Raw genomic sequence first — 18,310 nt, 5'->3', positions numbered from 1 at the left:
TAAAAGGATATACCAATACATGTTAGGACAATGAAGTTCATCATTTTATCGGAGGGAAAGTATTGAAATAAAAATAAATATGAGAAAATTAAAAGCATAAAAATATATAATCTTTTATATATATATATAAAGAAAATTATGAGTGTTTTGACCTCAAGTCCTTTACATCATTAGCATCACTGCATCCAAAATGTTGTCAATTTCAGAGCCTCACAGTTATGTTAAAAGACAATTGGAAGGATTAAAAAAGAAAGATACTATAATGTATTCTTAACCTCTATTCCTAATCGATGAACACAGACAGACGGATTATATTGTTTCATGGAGAGGGGACTAACGTCCCTATTTATTCCCGATGGATGTTTAGGTCATTTTTTCAGTTCTTTCACTCTCCTTTCCCTTTTCTAAGCTATATCAACATGCATGGCCAATTCTCTTTTCCTTTTTCTAAGTTATATCAACATAGCCAACTAGACTGCTTTGATATATAGTAACGATAAGGTAACATAACATTGATTTGTATGTATTTTGCAGTATATATATTTCTCTCTCTCCCCCCTTCTCTCTCTTTAATTATATAGATATGGATTAAAAACTAAAAAATGACTTCAAAATGTTAATTATTTTATGTATGGATTTTTTTATAGTTTTTCATTTAATTTAAATATGTTATTAATATATGGTGAGATAGGTTAGTTTCTTAAATGAAAAACAGTCACTCGGTGGATTAGTAACGGCTCTTGATCAAAGATACCCCAAATTCACCCAAAAAATTTAGTAGAATTTGATATTTTATTAAAAAAATTATATTGAGAGTCATATTGATCAAGAAATTATTTTTTTTAAAACTTTTTTCGTAAAAATATAGTTTTAGGTATATGAGATACAAATTATATATATGCTTACATTTTAAAAGATAATTATACTTTATCATTTAATAATACAAATTTTCTCAACTCACTTTTTTAAGATTATTCTCAAACACAAATTATTTTAAAACAAATTCTTTAATATTAATTCATTTAAAATAATTTTCGCAGTAAAAAGATCATTTAAAAATAATCCTATTAAAATGTACAACAAACATATTCTAAATGACTCTTCGTAGATAATAAACATACTCGTCGAAAACTATGAAAAAGTTACATATGGTTATCTACATATTCGAAGGTTAATTATTGATGCACGTGAATAAGACACACGCATTTAAAATGTATTAAAAATTATCACAGAATGAAAATAACTTTCAGTGTGTTTATAATTTATAGTGTGGGTGAAGGGATTTCCAGAAAACTTACACAAGATGAAAATAATTTGCTCTCTTTGACCGTTTAAAATAATTATTATAAAATTTAATTATTTTTTTTTTATGTTATACCGGATTCGATTCTAGTCCATTATGAACTTGTCTTAAGACATTTACCATACAGACAAAAAATGTTAGATATTTTAAAATTCAGCTAATTTATCATAAATGGTGATACGCAATTAAATAATAATTTGTTATAATATCAATCTATATATATTATTTATTCATAAATTAGTTAGTATTATTTAACTATTTAACTTATTAAACATAAAATATGATTCTTTTGTATTAATTATAAAAATTATTTTTCTTACAATTTTATGGTAATCTACTATTTAGTTGGTTATATAACATTAAAAATATACATTTAATTTTCACTAATTCAACAGTTATTTAAATAATATCAGATTAATAAATTGTGAATAAATTACTAGTATACTTTTATTAATATAGAAACTGATGCGATTCTTATGACATTGGTTATTTCTCAGCCACGAGTGTAGCAGTGGTCCAGTGGACCAAACACATACCAAGACGTGACACACTCAAAAATTCATTGCATTTTCATTATTGATACACCTCAATCTCATTATAATGATTATTATATTTGTCGTAAATAATATTCGGAATTCAGGTCGAACTCTCTTGTAACTTCTTTTTAGTCCACATTATATACAGGTTACTTAAATAGTTCATACTTTCAAAATAAATATTGTATTAAAAAAATTGTCACAAACTAAATATTATATTTAAATTTTCAAAATAATATTAATTACTTTTTCTATCAATAAATCTAATAAATATTATTTTGATAAGACTAATTTTATAAATATTTTATTGTATTTTATTTATTAGTTTTGCCTAGTCCGTCTAAAATAACTTAAAATAATACTTATTTTAAAAAATATATTATATTTGTATATTCAATTTTTTTCTCTGTCTTTTTTCTACCTTTTTTTTCCTTTTTATCTCTCTCTTCATTTTTAATTACATTATTTGTCACCTTTATCAATTTATTTCTCTCTCTTTATTTTTTTTCCTTTCTATTTTCTTTCTCTTTTCGGGTGCGTGCTTAACTTTTTCTTTACATGTACGAGCTTATTATAAATGATTTGTTTTATAATCGCTTAAATTTTAGAAAAAAAAAACAGTAAGTTTTATGCTTTTATATCTCTAACACAAGTTTTAAGTTTTTGAAGAAAAAATCACTAAACTTGATTATTAAATTCTTAATATATTTTATAAATATTTAGTATATATAGTTATTTTATATTTTTATAAAATATTAATATCATGGGAAATGTTTACAGAAAATATTGGTAACTTTCCTGTTTATGTTATTAATTATGATTAGTTATCATAAGATGAAGTAAAACCGTGTGCACGATTGTGTTGGAAGCTTGTTTTGCAATAAACGTGTTTTCATGACAAAGGGAACGAAAATGAGGTTTTGAAAAGGTAAATTGATGACACTCCATTTTTATATTCTCCTAATCTTCTTTATAAATTTTTGAAATATGATGAATTATTTACTTTCTATTATTTATTCTTTCGTTTTTCTAAAACTAACTCTCTTTTTTAAATTAAAGTATTTCACCCAATTATTTAATCTACAAAAGCAAAACCATTAAATAGTTGTTCAAAACTTCAAGATTATACATTTTCCTGTATTTTTAACACAATATTATGTTTGAATTTAATTCTTATTTTAATATATCTTATTCTTTATGCGAAAAAAAAAACATAAAACTCATGTCTATATCCTAAAATAATTTGATAAAGGTCATAAGTACTCCAACTTGCTTGATTATCAAAATATAAATAATTAAATATGTAATTGGTTTTTTATTTAAGTGTTTTTCGATAATCGTTACAAAATGTTTATGCTAATGGATCATAAATATGAATAATGACATTATTATTTTTATTAAACTAATGTCTCTTAATTCTTTGATGAGACCTTTATAACTCTTCAAAAATGAAAAAAAAAATTATTGTATTACTTAAACTATCATAACTTTCTTATATTATGTTAAGTTAAAAAGTTTATCATAATCTCCTAATACATCAATATTAACATATGTTCATTTAAACTCATATCATCTTATTTAACAATTTAATTGATTTACTTATTTTGATCACATGAATTAAGTTCGTTAATTATGAATAATTATATAATTATTTTATAATAAATATAAAATTCACACAGATTAATCTATCAAAAAATGAAAGACTTGCCAATTTAATTAGACAAAATCGCTAATAATCTAATTAAATTAGTTACTCAAAATGCTAACTCAAACATTTAAAAAGAATAAAATGCCATACGTTTATAATTTTGAAAGACTAACTGGTTAGTTTTTTTTATGAAAACATCCCCAGCCTCAGTTTTTTAGAGATCAATAGGTACTTATTTATTTTTTAATTATTCCTTACTTAAAAAAATTAAAATCTACACGGCCTTTTTTATTAAGCAAAAAGATTTAATTTATAAAAATTCTAATAAGCACGAAAGCAAACGTGCTTCTGCGGTTGAAATATCATTTAGCTGTTTTTGTTTTTGTTTTTACCAATTTTACACATGAGGAATAGAAATCGACTAAAGAAGAAAACGTGTATAAGATTACTACGATGTTATTGTTGTTGTTATAAGATTTCTCATTGTCAAAGTCATTTTCTTCTTCCCGAACTCTTTCTCTGATGATGGGATAAAGATATTTAAAAAGAGACTTCAGGCTCAAGTGAGTATATGCATGAATGTCACTCCCTTGTTTCGGCTGCTTTTCTCCAATTAATAACCCAGGATCATAATCAAGTTGGTAATCGTTTATCTTGTCCACTAAAAACAATGGATGATCGTGATTTTCGATTAACCAAAACTGACCTCTTGTCAGACCTCCACTGAATTATCAATCGAGTACTATTACACACCAGAAAGTTGAGAGGTGAAATTAGTCTAATTTCGTGTAAAAATCACTCATCTAAAGTTTTAATACTTTTTTTAATGTAAATGACCATGATGATTGACTTAGTAGACATCCACTGATCCCCATCCTTATTAAAACTAGTGATTAGCATCAGAAGACGATAGCATGAAACACGTTACCTTTGTTTATTTTTATGTTATGATGAATAAATGCAAAATACTCCTATAAGATAAAATGAGAAAACAAAAATAACACAACTATTGTTTTTATTTAAATACTGTATGATGGAAAAAAAATTAATTCTATCCCAGAATTTTTTTAATATTTGTCTTGTATAATTAACACATTGGACCGTATTATCAAGTAAAAAGTAAACATTAAGTTAATTTCTTTTTGTCTAGATTATAAGTATTTTTTATTTGAGACAATTTTGTTTAGGCCTCTAAAATTATTATAGATGATAAAATTTATCCTCTTAATATTTAATGTAGTTACATATTCCACATTTAGATTGAAACATTTGGTTAACCTAAAACATTAGGTTAATCGATTCATTCATTTTGGTAATATATACTCAGCATAAATCTTAAACCTTTATATCTTCAAAACTAAATTATAACATACATTTAATTTTGATTATATATACTCCACATAAATTTTAAACAAAAAAAATAGTAGTTCATGCTTCATGTTGTTACTACAAATTTAAATAAAATTCGCACACGCATACATTAATTATGCATTAAATGGGAACTCTCATAAGACTTGTTTGTATTGTGATTGAGACAAAAAAATCTTCTTGTGCCTCATCGCGAAAGGTGATGGCGACAACACTATTTTGTTATAAAAAAATGTTGTTACCTAGCTTCTACAATTCTTCTCATCCCATGTAATTCCAAATGATCATTACAATCACACATAATCAATATCACATAAGAATAGGATTCGGAGAAAGAGTCCCTTGTTTTTCTCTTCCCTCTTTGTTACCTTTCTCTTATTAGTTTTACTACTATTAAATTATATTTCTAATTTTCCAATACAAAGTGCGTCCGTTCAATTGTTTTTAACGAATTAATTGTAATAGTTAGTTATAATAGAATCGGTCTTAACTCCAAGTTTTAAATTTATTTTTACTTTAGAATATTTTTAATTTTCTTATATTATTAGTAAGACAAAATTCTAAAATTATGATTGTGTTAGACTTAACTCTGAATCAAATACTCTAAAATTATTAGTAGTAAAAATAGGTTCACATTTTTTTTTTGTTTTTTCTTGTTTCATTATTTTTGCCAACATATTAAAACCAATGAAACGTTAATAAGGGGTAGGAGAAGGGTAACTTCGAAGAACTGTAGTCTCATTCAACTTCTGAACTTTTTTCATGTATCTTATATTGCGTGATGGTAGTAATTAATTTAATTCTTCAACTTAAATATTTTGTCGTTAATTTCAACCTCTTGAGATAAAATAAAAAATAAAATGACTCTGCCTGTCTGCAGTAGGCCGTGTTTGGTTCAGTTTCAAATTGAATAAAAATAAATTTTTTCAACGTTCAACCATGAGAGTCAAAGACCTTAACCTTAGGAAGTGGTAATCTTGAATTCAAGAGGAGCCCCTTCAACCTTAGCTCGTCAATTGTGAATCATTCTTTCCATCAAAGTCTGCTTGGATTTGTTGTCGGCTGACAGGAAAAAAAACATATAATACGAAACCTTCGAATAAGTGGTCAACTGTGTTGTGCATATCATATAATAAATGGATAGAAAAATAAAATACATAGTTAGAGACAGATGTTTTAGTTTGAATAGTTGTATGTATTTTACCGCTATTTTATTTATACTTCTTGTCTTGTTTCAGGTAAGATTAAAATAATTATTAAAAATCCTTGAAATAGTATTTCTATACGATGGTGTTCTTCTTCTTTTATTGGTACTGTAACTAGATGGTGTTCGGAGCCAAGAAGTCAGTTTGCGATCACAATGAAAATCTGAATTCTTTATTCGCGATTAAGCACTGTATTCTCGGGTAGAATACCAAGATTGAAACGAATAGAAGGAAAATAATAAACTTAAATCTTATGTAGATAAACTTTTCCAAAAGTATAAGTAGAAATAGTCACTTTTATTTTTAATATGTAATTTATTGATAAATGTATCTATGAAAGATAAAAATATAAAGTGTAGTCTTTTAAAGTGTAAAAAATGTGATAGATATATCAAATCGTTAACTTTCGTTCCGATAAGCCTACGTGAGACAGAGAAATAAATTTGTCACTGAAATAATTGTCAACATGATTATGCTGACTATATTAGATTAAAATGTCAATAAGATATCATTTTTAGAAATAAATATCAATAATTTTTTGTTGAACAAAAATGTCAATATGTTTTTATTGGAGGAAAATATCACTATTTTGTTTTAAACCTAAATACAAGTGCATTCTCTTGGACCAAAATGTCAATAAATTACTATCCTTGGAAAAAATGTTAATAATTTTTTATTGAACTTAGATATTAGTATGTTTCTATTTGACTAATGTTTTAAACCCATAATTTTGTTTCATTTAAGAGTAAAATATAATTTTAGGATAATTTTTTTTTATTTCTATCGTTATAAATATAACAATATAATAATCACTTAAAAAAAATATATTGACAAACATAATTTAAAACAAACATAATAATAAGGATAATATTAATTATCAACTATATTTTGTCTGTCACAATAAAAATCATTTAAAATAAATATTGTACCAGTTTACCAAAATAAACATTGTAACCGTGTACTAATCATTACAAATTTTTTTCCAAATTATAATAATTAGTCACAATCTATTATAAATAAAAGATAAATATATATCATATTTTACTTCTTCGAATCTTGACTATTTTATTAACGGTGACGGGAAGAAAGTTAACGTCCGGTTATATTTGTAGCAATTTTTACACTTTCGGGAACTAAATTTTGTATTTTCATCTTTTAGAGACACATCTGTCAGCGGAGTGGAAAAATAGAAAGTCAAGAAAATATTATATAACAAATATGTTTCTATGTTGACAATTAGAGATGATTATGCTGACAATCATTTCAGTGACAAATTTGTCTCTCCGTGTCACTTAGACTATTTTATTAACACGAAATTTAATAGTCAAATATATTTGTCGCATTTTTTACACTTTCAAAGACTAAATTTTGTATTTTCATATTTCAGAGACGCATTTGTTAACGAATTACATTTAGAAACAAAAGTAATTATTTATCCAAAGTATATATAGAAATAAAAAAAATAAGGTTAAATGATTAATTTTTTCTTATAAGTTAAAACCAATTTATACACTAAACTTTAATTTACCTTCTTATCTTCTTCTGTCATACGTATTTATATAAAAATTATCCATATAAGACCATAATAATATAGGACCTAATACCAAGTTTCATCTTAAGACCTTAACAAATTAAGTTCAACAATCCACTAGAATATAGTGGAGTACTTGAGTAGTTTGATTCAATAATTGCATTACACAAACAAAAATTAAATTAAGTTTAAGTCTTTAATAATTGTCATTTTGTTCACTCTTTTATAAGTTTTTTTATTGATACTCCTTTATAGTTTATAATATAAATTATGACTGATAAAACAAGTCAAATCATCTAAGTCAATTTATTTAATCAGAAAAAAATGATAAAATAGGTTATGCGACTCAACCCACAACTCCGTTGGATTGGTCTACCTAATCCACTCCACTTAACCTATTAATTTAAAAGTAAATAATACATGTATTAAATAGAAATAAATGTCGTGTGAAAAGAATGAATTAACACTTTTAGTATTTTCCTTTGTTGTACTTTTTTTTATGAATTTTGTTAGATTAACGCATCATTTTACAATTCATCATCCCATCTTTAAATAGGATGAGTTATATTTCCCTATTTAGTTGTCTTTTTCACATTTGTAAAATTTACAAATTGAATTGCGTCAATTTTTCTAAAAAGAAATTATCAAGCGTAGATAATAATAAAAAAAAGAAAAGAAAGAAACTTAATACTGAATTAAATAACAATGCATAAATAATTTTTTTTAAAAAGTGAATACAACTGTTGTGAAAATCTATAACTCTCTTAAATCAATCGCTAGCTATTGGATCTAGTTTCCTTTAAAAATTTGCTTCTTTGAAAAATGAAAGGCCTATAAAATGTGCTAATCTTTATATACAGTTTTTTTTTTGGGTTGAACGTTCACCTTAAAATCTTTCATTTATCTAAAAATATATATAACATAACAAATTTAAATAAATAGAATACTTTTTTTTATTGAAGTGTTCATTTTTATTCTTTCCAGTAATGCACCATACGTCATCAAACAGAATCTAGTATTACTTGTACTAGTATTGTTCGATTTCGATGTCATACTAATATAGCATTTAATATAACTTTTTTAAAGCTTAAAAACTATTTAAAAGTTAAAACTAAATAATATTTAAAATTAAATTTATTTAATTTTATAATCTTAATGTAAAAATTAATTTTAAGTTGAAATTTCTTAAATATTATATACTTGAGTCTTAAAATTTGGAGGAAAAAAAGAAAGAGAAGAAAAAGTCTAAAACTCTTAAAATAGCTCTTTTAAAAAATTATTTTTTTTGAAAAAAATCTTCTTTAAAAAAATTACCTTTTCAAAAATCGCCTTTCATAAAATTTTGTTTAACTCAATTTCTCCTTAAAGAAAAGAAACCCAAAATAAAAAAGACTAAAATAGTGCATAATATTTATGAACCTGAAGCTCTCTACATTTAAAAGACAACCGCAGGGATCCTGGAGTCACCATCCGAGACTCGTGAGTTGTGAGTTCAAAGTTTTGAGTTTTATTTTATTTTATTACTAGTATATATTTATCAAGCCTATATAATCATACCTTATACTATTTACATATTATATTATCAGACTTTATCGAGCCTAAATTTATTTGAGTTAATTATGCATGCTGTCTTAATAATTTCAAATAAATTTTCTCAGAAAAATCTAATACCAGAACATCAACAAATGATATTTATGCGTACGCCTTGTAACCCCCCCAATGAAAAAAACCAGCCACTATTTATTCATGCACCTGACGTTCTGGTGTAGTTTTGAACTTTTAATGTCAAATTCAACTACAAACGCTTTAAGCAATTGTGGCGAATGGAATGCCAACATTACATAAGATGTAGGCATACCAAATGTTTCTAAAATCTTCTTAAGACAATCAATATAAATTGAACCAACTAATTTCCTTTTACACTTAAAATTTAAAAATAGTGTGTATGGCATACAGATAAACAAAAAGTGGCGAAAAATTCGGAACATGTTTGGCCAATATTGTGGAATTAGATGACTAGGAGACTAAGAGAGGTGGTTTACACCAACTTTGGCAAGAGAAACATAACATTAGCAGGGCTGTTGTTTCCGTCATTTCCCATTGCATCATAAAAAACTCATTCCGGAATATAAATTACATTCTGTAATGAACTCATAATGTAATGGAAAGTACATAAAGCAATAATGAGAGAACAAAGAAGTTTTATCCCACTAACAGCCAATGCTAGTTTCTAAAAGGGGGTTGTTAGCAATATACTCTTTTTTTTTTATGGCTATAATATAAGACCTTTGGTTTCTTGGTAAGAACCTAAAAAATCTCCACAAACTTCGATCTACAGAACCAGCTATGGAACTGATATTCCACCCAAAGCTTAATCATATTTAAAACTTCTCACTTCCTTCCAAAGATGTTATCATGTAAGAATTGAACCAAGTCTTCCTTCATAAACTCAACAGAACTATACTTATTACTTTAACACATTCTTTGTAAAACGCAATTATTAATTAAAATTAAATGAAAAGCAGGTGGAAGTTGTGGCAGTGAGGTTAGTGTACGCAAGATCACAAACAAACAGCACATGACTAAAACAAAGACTTTGTAGCATGTTCCTTTTAAATAAATTCCAGATGTTAGAAAAATCCAGTTATAAAATTTTCTCCTGCAAGATCAACCCATCATAAATTAATTAAGCCTTGGAGATCCTCAAAACGCCATCCAACTCTACGAGCTAAACACAACTCATGACCCCAACAGGAAACAAAGATACCATACTGCAAGCCTCGAGGACAAAAGTATCAACAAAACGCCCTTAGAATATATCTGTTTCTATGTATGTATATATGTAAATATATCTCCGAGTTGCAGCAGCAGCAGAAACACGAGAAAGGATGATTCAGTGCATGGGGGGACGAGGAGCACGAGGGCGCACTGGTGTCTTTGATGGACTAACCCTGCTTAGCAGAGAATGTTTGAAGAAACATTAAAAAAGTTCCGTAGGTTTTAGGACAGTTGAAATCAAAGGAAATGCGTCGATCTAACCTTATAGGCAGTGAACCCAAGATCACACCGCTACAGCTCAGAGCTGCAATTGCACTCTCCGCCTGCAAGGATGAGGCAGATAAAATCTTCAGGCAGATAAAAAAGAAACAGAAACAGCAATTTCATATACTTATCTGTAAGCACAAAATATAATTCTTAAAAGAAAAACATTTGATCAATTTCATAGATACAAAGAACTGTGATTATCAAAACCCTTCCAATATAGCATTTTACTAGGGAAACGAAGATTAGGACCACACCAGTGAGAGCTTAGTATGCAAAGCTAAATATAGCTTTAGTTTTTGTACGCTACATCGATACAGTTTTTGTAAGATACAATATAGCTTCAGTTTTTGTAAGATACAATATAGCTTCAGTTTTTGTAAGATGAAAAGAGTAATGTGTTGTAATCAAGCATCAAAAACTGTATTTATCCTTTTGGAATTCTAAAGGTGAAAACTGAAAAGCAAACTTAGGTACCAGATCAAAAACCATCAACTGCCTCTTCTAACCTTTCCCTATACCCACCAACTGCCTCTTCTCTTCCCTTTGATTATTCCTATAACACATACTTATGCATCAGATCAAAGACCATCAACTACCTCTTCTAACATTCCCAATACCCATCAACTGCCTCTTTTCTTCCCTCTGATTACTCTTATTGCACACCTTAAACACCAGCTATCATGCAACATAACTGAAGTGGATTTTCCACCCTCATGCTGCAGATCATAGCAAGTAATTATAGATGCAAGCAACTAATGAATTTTGTCAGTCCCATATTACAGTAATCTCCACATTCCATGGGCAAATAGTGCACCCATCCTTCTAATGAACTTTTGACAGAAAATGCGGTTTTTTTGGTGTTATATAACTTGCATTAATGGATATTGTTGTAATATAATATTTAGTTTGTTATAAAAAAATCAATTTAAGCTGTCTTCTGATTCTTCTCTCTCTCCTTTCCTATGTGTGGACATCACAGTGTGAGCTTGACTTAATCCAAAGTTGTCAACTTTAAGATCCTACCTAAAATGAAAATATACATGCGTGCACTTGCAAACACACACACACACACACAATAACATAGATAAGAAAAAATAATCTTAAACATTGTTCATCACTAACATTTAATCAAAATTCAATGAAAAATGCATAAGTCAGTTGAAACCCACAAATGAAGTTAAAATTATAGCACATAATATAAAAAGACACAATTTTATTTATATATATAAATTTTATAAATAAAGTATACACAACATAATTTTTTGCATCCAAAAGAAAAACATCTGTTTTCTACAACTCCTACCATCAACAATTAGCCACAACCAGCAAGCAAATAGAAACGAGTTAAAAAGGGGAGAGATTATTTAACAAAATGTAGGAAAAAAACAGTGGGTCACACCCAGTAGTCAGCCACAACCAAGTTTGAATGAGACAAGTGTTCAACCACCACTGATACACAAACAAATTCCAATCACCACTCTGCCACCAGCCCACATGTCATCACCCGTTATCAACAAGAACAAACCAACCACAGGCCAATTACAGAACACATATTGAGAGATGACGCCAAACAAGAAATTGCGGTTCAGATGGATCTATTTTTTTTTTCTGCCTCCAAATTGGTTTTTGACCCGCCACCAAAATGGCACCTCACAAAAACATTAAATGCGCGTTTGGTTTCTTGTCCATGTAAAAGCAAAATCGCGTCACTACCTAATTTAACATATAAGCAGCTTTATATAGCTTCTGAGATCTGCACCATTTACGCGCATATATAGGTAGTGGACGCTGAACCAAACACTCTTGGCAATCTTATGCCAATCTCACCAATGCAAGTCAGTGAGTGTGATCAAGACTGCTGGTCCTACAAAAACCAGAAGTCTGGAGTGAAATCATGATCTAGACAACCTTGCTTTGAATTCAGAACAAACCCAAAGCACCACTCCTCTTTTATGCAAAAAAGAGAAATATGACCAGTATCATCACTTGCAGTGAGTGAAAATTGAGTGAGAAGACTGAGAAGAGACCAAATCTTCATCAAATCTGTTGATGAGAGACAGATTTACAGAACTTTGACAATTTCTACCCATGGCTGCAATGTGGATGAAGAGGAGGTGAATGAAAAGCGAGGGGAAGTCATTCCCAATATTTGACTGCAGATCTGCCATGAGAGATTTAAAGTTCTCCTTGTTCTTACAAAAAATACCAGCATATGAAATTTAAAAGAAAAGAGAGGATATGAGAGAGAGAGAGAGAGAGACTTTTAGTTTCTCATTTTATACTAATAAATAGTAAATGTTGTTTTACTAAATTACCCAAAAAAATTATAAAAAAAATGCTTGGACGCTTCTCGTAAAAGAAAAGATGTATGCTCCTAAAAAATAGGTATGAGGATTTTTGCAGTTCCCTTTATACACACACACACATATACCTTCTGTCATCCAAATAACAAGTCTCTGATTCTTTTCTTCAAAAGGACTGTTTTGGAGCTATTTCAGCAGGCAATGTGCAGTAACTATAACTATGAAAGTCCAAAACACAATTATTGAGAGTAGTGTACGGTGTACCCACAAGAAGTACACATAGAATGGATTCTTTTGGGGGTTGGGGGATAGGAGGGTAACCACATTACTGCAAGGTCAGCAGTAGCACTCAATCTGAGGGTTATTACTTTACACAGAGATAGATAATATACAAAATAGCTAAGTAAACCAGGGTTTACTCAGATGAAAGCAAGACATGAAAAGTTAGTGAGCAATTACCAGTGCGAACTCAACAAATGCAATTCGAGTTGAATGATGGTAATCCCCAAGAAGCCTCAAGCGATGAACCTAGATGAGTAAATAAAAAATAATGGAAAATATTTTACAACATAATCATTTAACCAACAACAAACAGTATTGAACCTAGATGAATACACCAAAATAATGAAAAATATTTCACATAATGCTTAAACTCAACCAGCAATGAACACTATAATCCTAGTTCCATTAAAAGCTACAAACCTCTCCGCAAATAGATTCGAAGAAGTGTTTGACATCTGCTTGAGTAAGCTGCAGAAGTAACAAGAAAATAATTTTTTAAGAATTGCGAGCCTCAATTGCAGCAACAGACACTAAAGAAAGACCAAGTAGTTCCTTCAAGCAAGATTCTGCGAAAGAGTAGAAAATCCTAAACTACCTTCTTGTCGATATTTGTGCAATAGATTGTTCTTGAGCACATCTCCCTTTCATCTTCAGACTGAGAAATACAGCACCATTAGAAAGGTAACAAGCATTGTTAGTTCACTATGGTCATTCATCTTCTAATACATGTAATAGGCATCATGAACAGAAAAACATTACCCTGGGCAAAAATGTTGGATTGACCGGTGCAATGGCAGTTTTTGAAGGTAGCACTCTCAATGGGTAATATCCAAGCATGGTACCAGACAGGCTCAAAGCAGCCCTTGCACCTTCTGTAGGCATAACACCGTTAATACAGTGAAATACCAATAATAATTTAAGCATATGAGCAACATTTGGCAGCAATGTTACCTTCATCTGTGAACTCAACGAAGGCAAATCGAAGAATAGAGTTAGGATCTCCACATACACGGCAATCAACAACCTATAGCCAAGAACAACGTGTCAATTTAGTAACACGATCAACCATAATTATGAAGAAAGCACGTGTCATAAACAAATCGTAACCATTTCTACCTGGCCACAGTTGAGAAAGAGAGCTGCCAGCTGCTCTTCAGTAACCTAGATGCCAACAAAAAAACGACAATCAATTGCATGTATTCCAACAGAAAAACAACAATCATTAGCGTATATTCCAACAGAAAAACAACAATCATTTGCATGAATACAAGCAGAAAACATTGCAAGCTAGCAAGCAAGATAATCCACAACACAGCTAAAATTTATACCAGTTGATCAATGTCAGACACATAAACTGTTCTCCGAATCATCTCCTCCCTTTTCTCCATATCCATTTTATTATTCATTCTTCGCTTCCCAGGATTATAGCCATTCTTCCTCTGTAGCACATAACATTGCATTTAAGGAAAAAAACTGAAACCCTTTATACTAGTAACATAATATTGGGAGGAAAACAGCCTAATCTAATAGAAATCAAACCAAATTACTCATACCCTTCTGTTGTTAGTTTGACCATTAGTATTTCCATAGTTAGTAGGCAGTATAATATTGTTAGTGTAACCAAACCCAGCATTAGGTCCAGCTAAAAAGCCATGAGTATTGGCTAGTGATGGAGGTACAAATTCCTCAGCCATGGGGTTCAACTTTGACAAAAGCTCTTCCAAATCCCTCATATCACGCTTGAAACTCTCACCCCCATTCTCCTCACTCGTCACCCCATTCATCCCATACCCATCATTGTTCACCCCATTTGCGTGCATCTGAGCCTTGTAGCTGAAATTGCCGTTAGGAACTGGCATGGTACCGGGAACTCTCTCTTGATGGTTGAAAACGCCGTTGTTCAGATTCTGATCGCCTTTGGTTTTCGATTTCTCAACCTCACCCGAATCCGCTGACACTAACCCGTTCTCCAAGCTCTGGCTCGAAGAACCGATTTTGGCCCCAACATTCTCAGCAACCGCCATAACCACTTGCGTAGAGATGAAAAGTTGTTGCCTTTTTTCTCCGCTTCGAGGTTTTTCAGTGAATCTGTATCAACCAGTTAAAAAAAAAAAAAAAAAAACTTAACAAAATGAAAAGACCCAGAACGAGAAAACCTTATTTGAAACGAAAACAAACCTGGGTTTTGTCTAAAAATACTTCATTTACATAAGATCAAACTGATCCTGGAGATTGAGACACAAAAACAAAACAACCTTAAAACCCCAGAAGTGAAAAAGAGAGAGAGAGAGAGAGAGATTGGTGTGTTTGAGAGAGAGAGAGAGATTGGTGTGTTTGAGAGAGAGAGAGAGAGGGTTTGCTTACTGATGAATAATGTTATAGAGAGAGGGTAATATTCTTCGGATCGTCCGTTTTCACTGCACTGACTTTTTGGACCTTGCAGCTGAGAAGAAGAAGAACGTCCCAAATTGAAGATGTTGTTGTCTTGATGGTGATGATGAATGCATCAAAGAAAAAAATGAATAGCGTGACCCAATTTTTTGTATTTTTTTACAATTGTTCATTAATTTTCCACAACTGCCCATTCAGTCACACATGTCGCCACGCGTAGGCAGGATACCCAAAAACAAAAGCCACAGATTTGATATTCAAGACATCAATTAATGAGACACTTACCTTTCATGACAGATGATGTTAATGGAATTAAACATAATTACGGAGATTAATAACAACAGGGGACGACTAATAATACAAAATTAATGGAAAAGATCCAATAATCTTCTGAATTGTTATTGCTTGTGAATCCAAACGAAACGGGTACTGCTTTTTTCATGTTTGATCTTGCTTTTGCCGTTTTTTTTGTTGATATAATGATGTAAGCACTTACAAATATAAAAAATGAAAAATTTACTGTTAAATAAGAAAAACTATTAATAATTATATTTTTACATAATAAGTATTTTCAATTTTTTTATTAAAGGTTAATACTTAATATTAAAAACGTTGATTTTCTATTGTTATAATTTTATAACAATTTTAATTATTGTTTATTAGAAAATTAGTATTTTGCCTTGTAAAATATAAATGATAAACGTTTATTTATATAATTAAAATTTATAATAAATATTTTTTTAATATATAAATTATATTATAATTAAAATTCATAATAAAATATATTTTAACATGAAATTTATTTTTTAAATTTATCATAAATAATTTTGTATAGACTATCATAAATAATTTATATAATATTAGATACAAGATTACTTTAATTACTAATATTTTCCTAAAAAATTATTTAAATTAAATTAAAAAAGGATAAAAATGATATATTAAAAAAAACCGTGGTTAACAAAAACCTTCAAAATTATTGTCATGAAAAAAAATTTAAATATTTTTGTTAAAAAATAACTTCTAAAAATACTCTTATAATATGATTATTTTAATTTATATACCGAGAGAATTAGAAGAAATTTATCTATTCACTAATGGTATAACATAACTCACTTACTGTTATAACAAAAGAACTGATGAATTATCCATGACTGTAATTAATGCCCATTTTATTTATTTATTTATTGATATGAAAATATCATATTATAATGATAGAAAGACAACAAAAATGAACTATAGTTATTAATGTATGATGTATTGGATTTTGTTTCTTAAAGAAAATACAATCCTTTTTATGTTAGTAATGCGAGAGGATTTCACCCTTCAATTTAGTTTTAACTTACATATATTTTTAAATTACTCTTCACTTTAACAAGTGAATTTTACGTGGCTTCATTCATCAGTGATTGCCACATAAGAAAAAACAGAGTAGCCACATGAAAGGATTCTTTCATACTTCATGTGTGCGTAAGCTACACAAATTTAGGTTATTTTCTGTTTCATATTAAAAAAAGTAAAAATATATTTAATTAAAATTTAAAAAAATTTTAAAAATAGGTCTAAAACTGAAAACAATAATTCAATTTTTTATAAAAAAAAATGATAACATGATAAATATTTGTTTTTTTAAATAAAAATAAACATATATTTCCAATCTTAAAAATTTGAAAATGAAAATTATTTTTAAAAAATAAAAACAGAAAATAAATCGTCAGATCAAATGTCATTTTTTTTATTTCATTTTTTTTTCAACAGAACAAATGAACACAGGCCACAAAAGGGCTAAGGGAAAGTATATTTGTGTTCTGTTTAAATACACATAGAAAAAGTACAAAAAATGAAATCAATTTTCCTTTTCTCTTATTTAATTAGAAAGGATAAATAAAAGGCGAGGGAATTTAAAAAATCTTGAGTCAAAATTAAGGATTTATGATTTGACCGAAATTAACATTTTCTTAATTTTAACGCTTATCATATAATACTTTAGGTCCGAAATTACATAAATAATTCATTAAGTCCAAAATACACTCCCCTCCCCATTGACATTTCCGAAAACATCACCCAACCCCAACAAAACCTCACAGAACCCCCATCAAGTTGCAGTAAGGTCGATTACAGTGTTCTAATGCTAGTGGTTTGGAAGTGTATTGTAGGGGAGGAGGACCCCACGTTGATCATATGGAAACAAAGGGATCAATAATGGGGTCTTATCTATTAGGAGATGTATCCGTTGCAATTGGTGCTGCATATGTGTAATTGTGATTGGTACCATTTTTTATTGAGAATCTCTTTTTAGCTAACCAAAAAAAAGTAACGGGGTCTTCTGGGTTTGTGTTATTTCTGTTGTATGATCTGGTGTCTTTGTTTATCATCCTCGGGCTTGTGCTCTGTGCCTGTCTCTGTGAGTGCTTGTATCGTTGGAGGAATATTCCATGTCCGCTTTTTTTATGGGAGCTGCTATCCACCATCACTGTGCCGCCATCCACATCCACCCCTACGCACTCCTCTACCATAACTGAATCACATTTTCGCATTGGTTACATGGAATCATGATTTCGTTGGATTAAGTCAGAGATTTCGGAATCATAATTTTATTTTACATTATCCTGATTTCGTTGTGTTAGGGAGGACAAAAATTAGTAGATGACGAAAACATGATTTTATTGTTCATTTTGTTTAAAGGTTGTTGTTTCTT

General features: G+C 29.1%; 1 protein-coding gene across 1 annotated transcript; it reads right to left on the bottom strand.

Annotated features, from left to right (window-relative positions):
• Positions 1 to 10,170: 10,170 nt before the first annotated feature.
• Positions 10,171 to 15,834, bottom strand: LOC114410239 (polyadenylate-binding protein-interacting protein 12-like). The gene is made up of 12 exons (XM_028374087.1): positions 15,586 to 15,834; positions 15,400 to 15,446; positions 14,775 to 15,309; positions 14,550 to 14,660; positions 14,338 to 14,382; positions 14,173 to 14,245; positions 13,981 to 14,093; positions 13,817 to 13,876; positions 13,642 to 13,689; positions 13,399 to 13,467; positions 10,631 to 10,692; positions 10,171 to 10,542 (listed from the first exon to the last, which is right to left on the bottom strand). Exons 3-12 carry the CDS (start codon positions 15,243 to 15,245, stop codon positions 10,485 to 10,487), a joined length of 1,110 nt encoding a protein of 369 aa, XP_028229888.1. The 5' UTR covers positions 15,246 to 15,309; positions 15,400 to 15,446; positions 15,586 to 15,834; the 3' UTR covers positions 10,171 to 10,484.
• Positions 15,835 to 18,310: the final 2,476 nt, after the last annotated feature.

This window comes from Glycine soja, chromosome 4 (genome assembly GCF_004193775.1).
Source record: "Glycine soja cultivar W05 chromosome 4, ASM419377v2, whole genome shotgun sequence".
Taxonomy (NCBI): domain Eukaryota; kingdom Viridiplantae; phylum Streptophyta; class Magnoliopsida; order Fabales; family Fabaceae; genus Glycine; species Glycine soja.
This window is presented reverse-complemented; position numbering and strand designations above follow the sequence as displayed.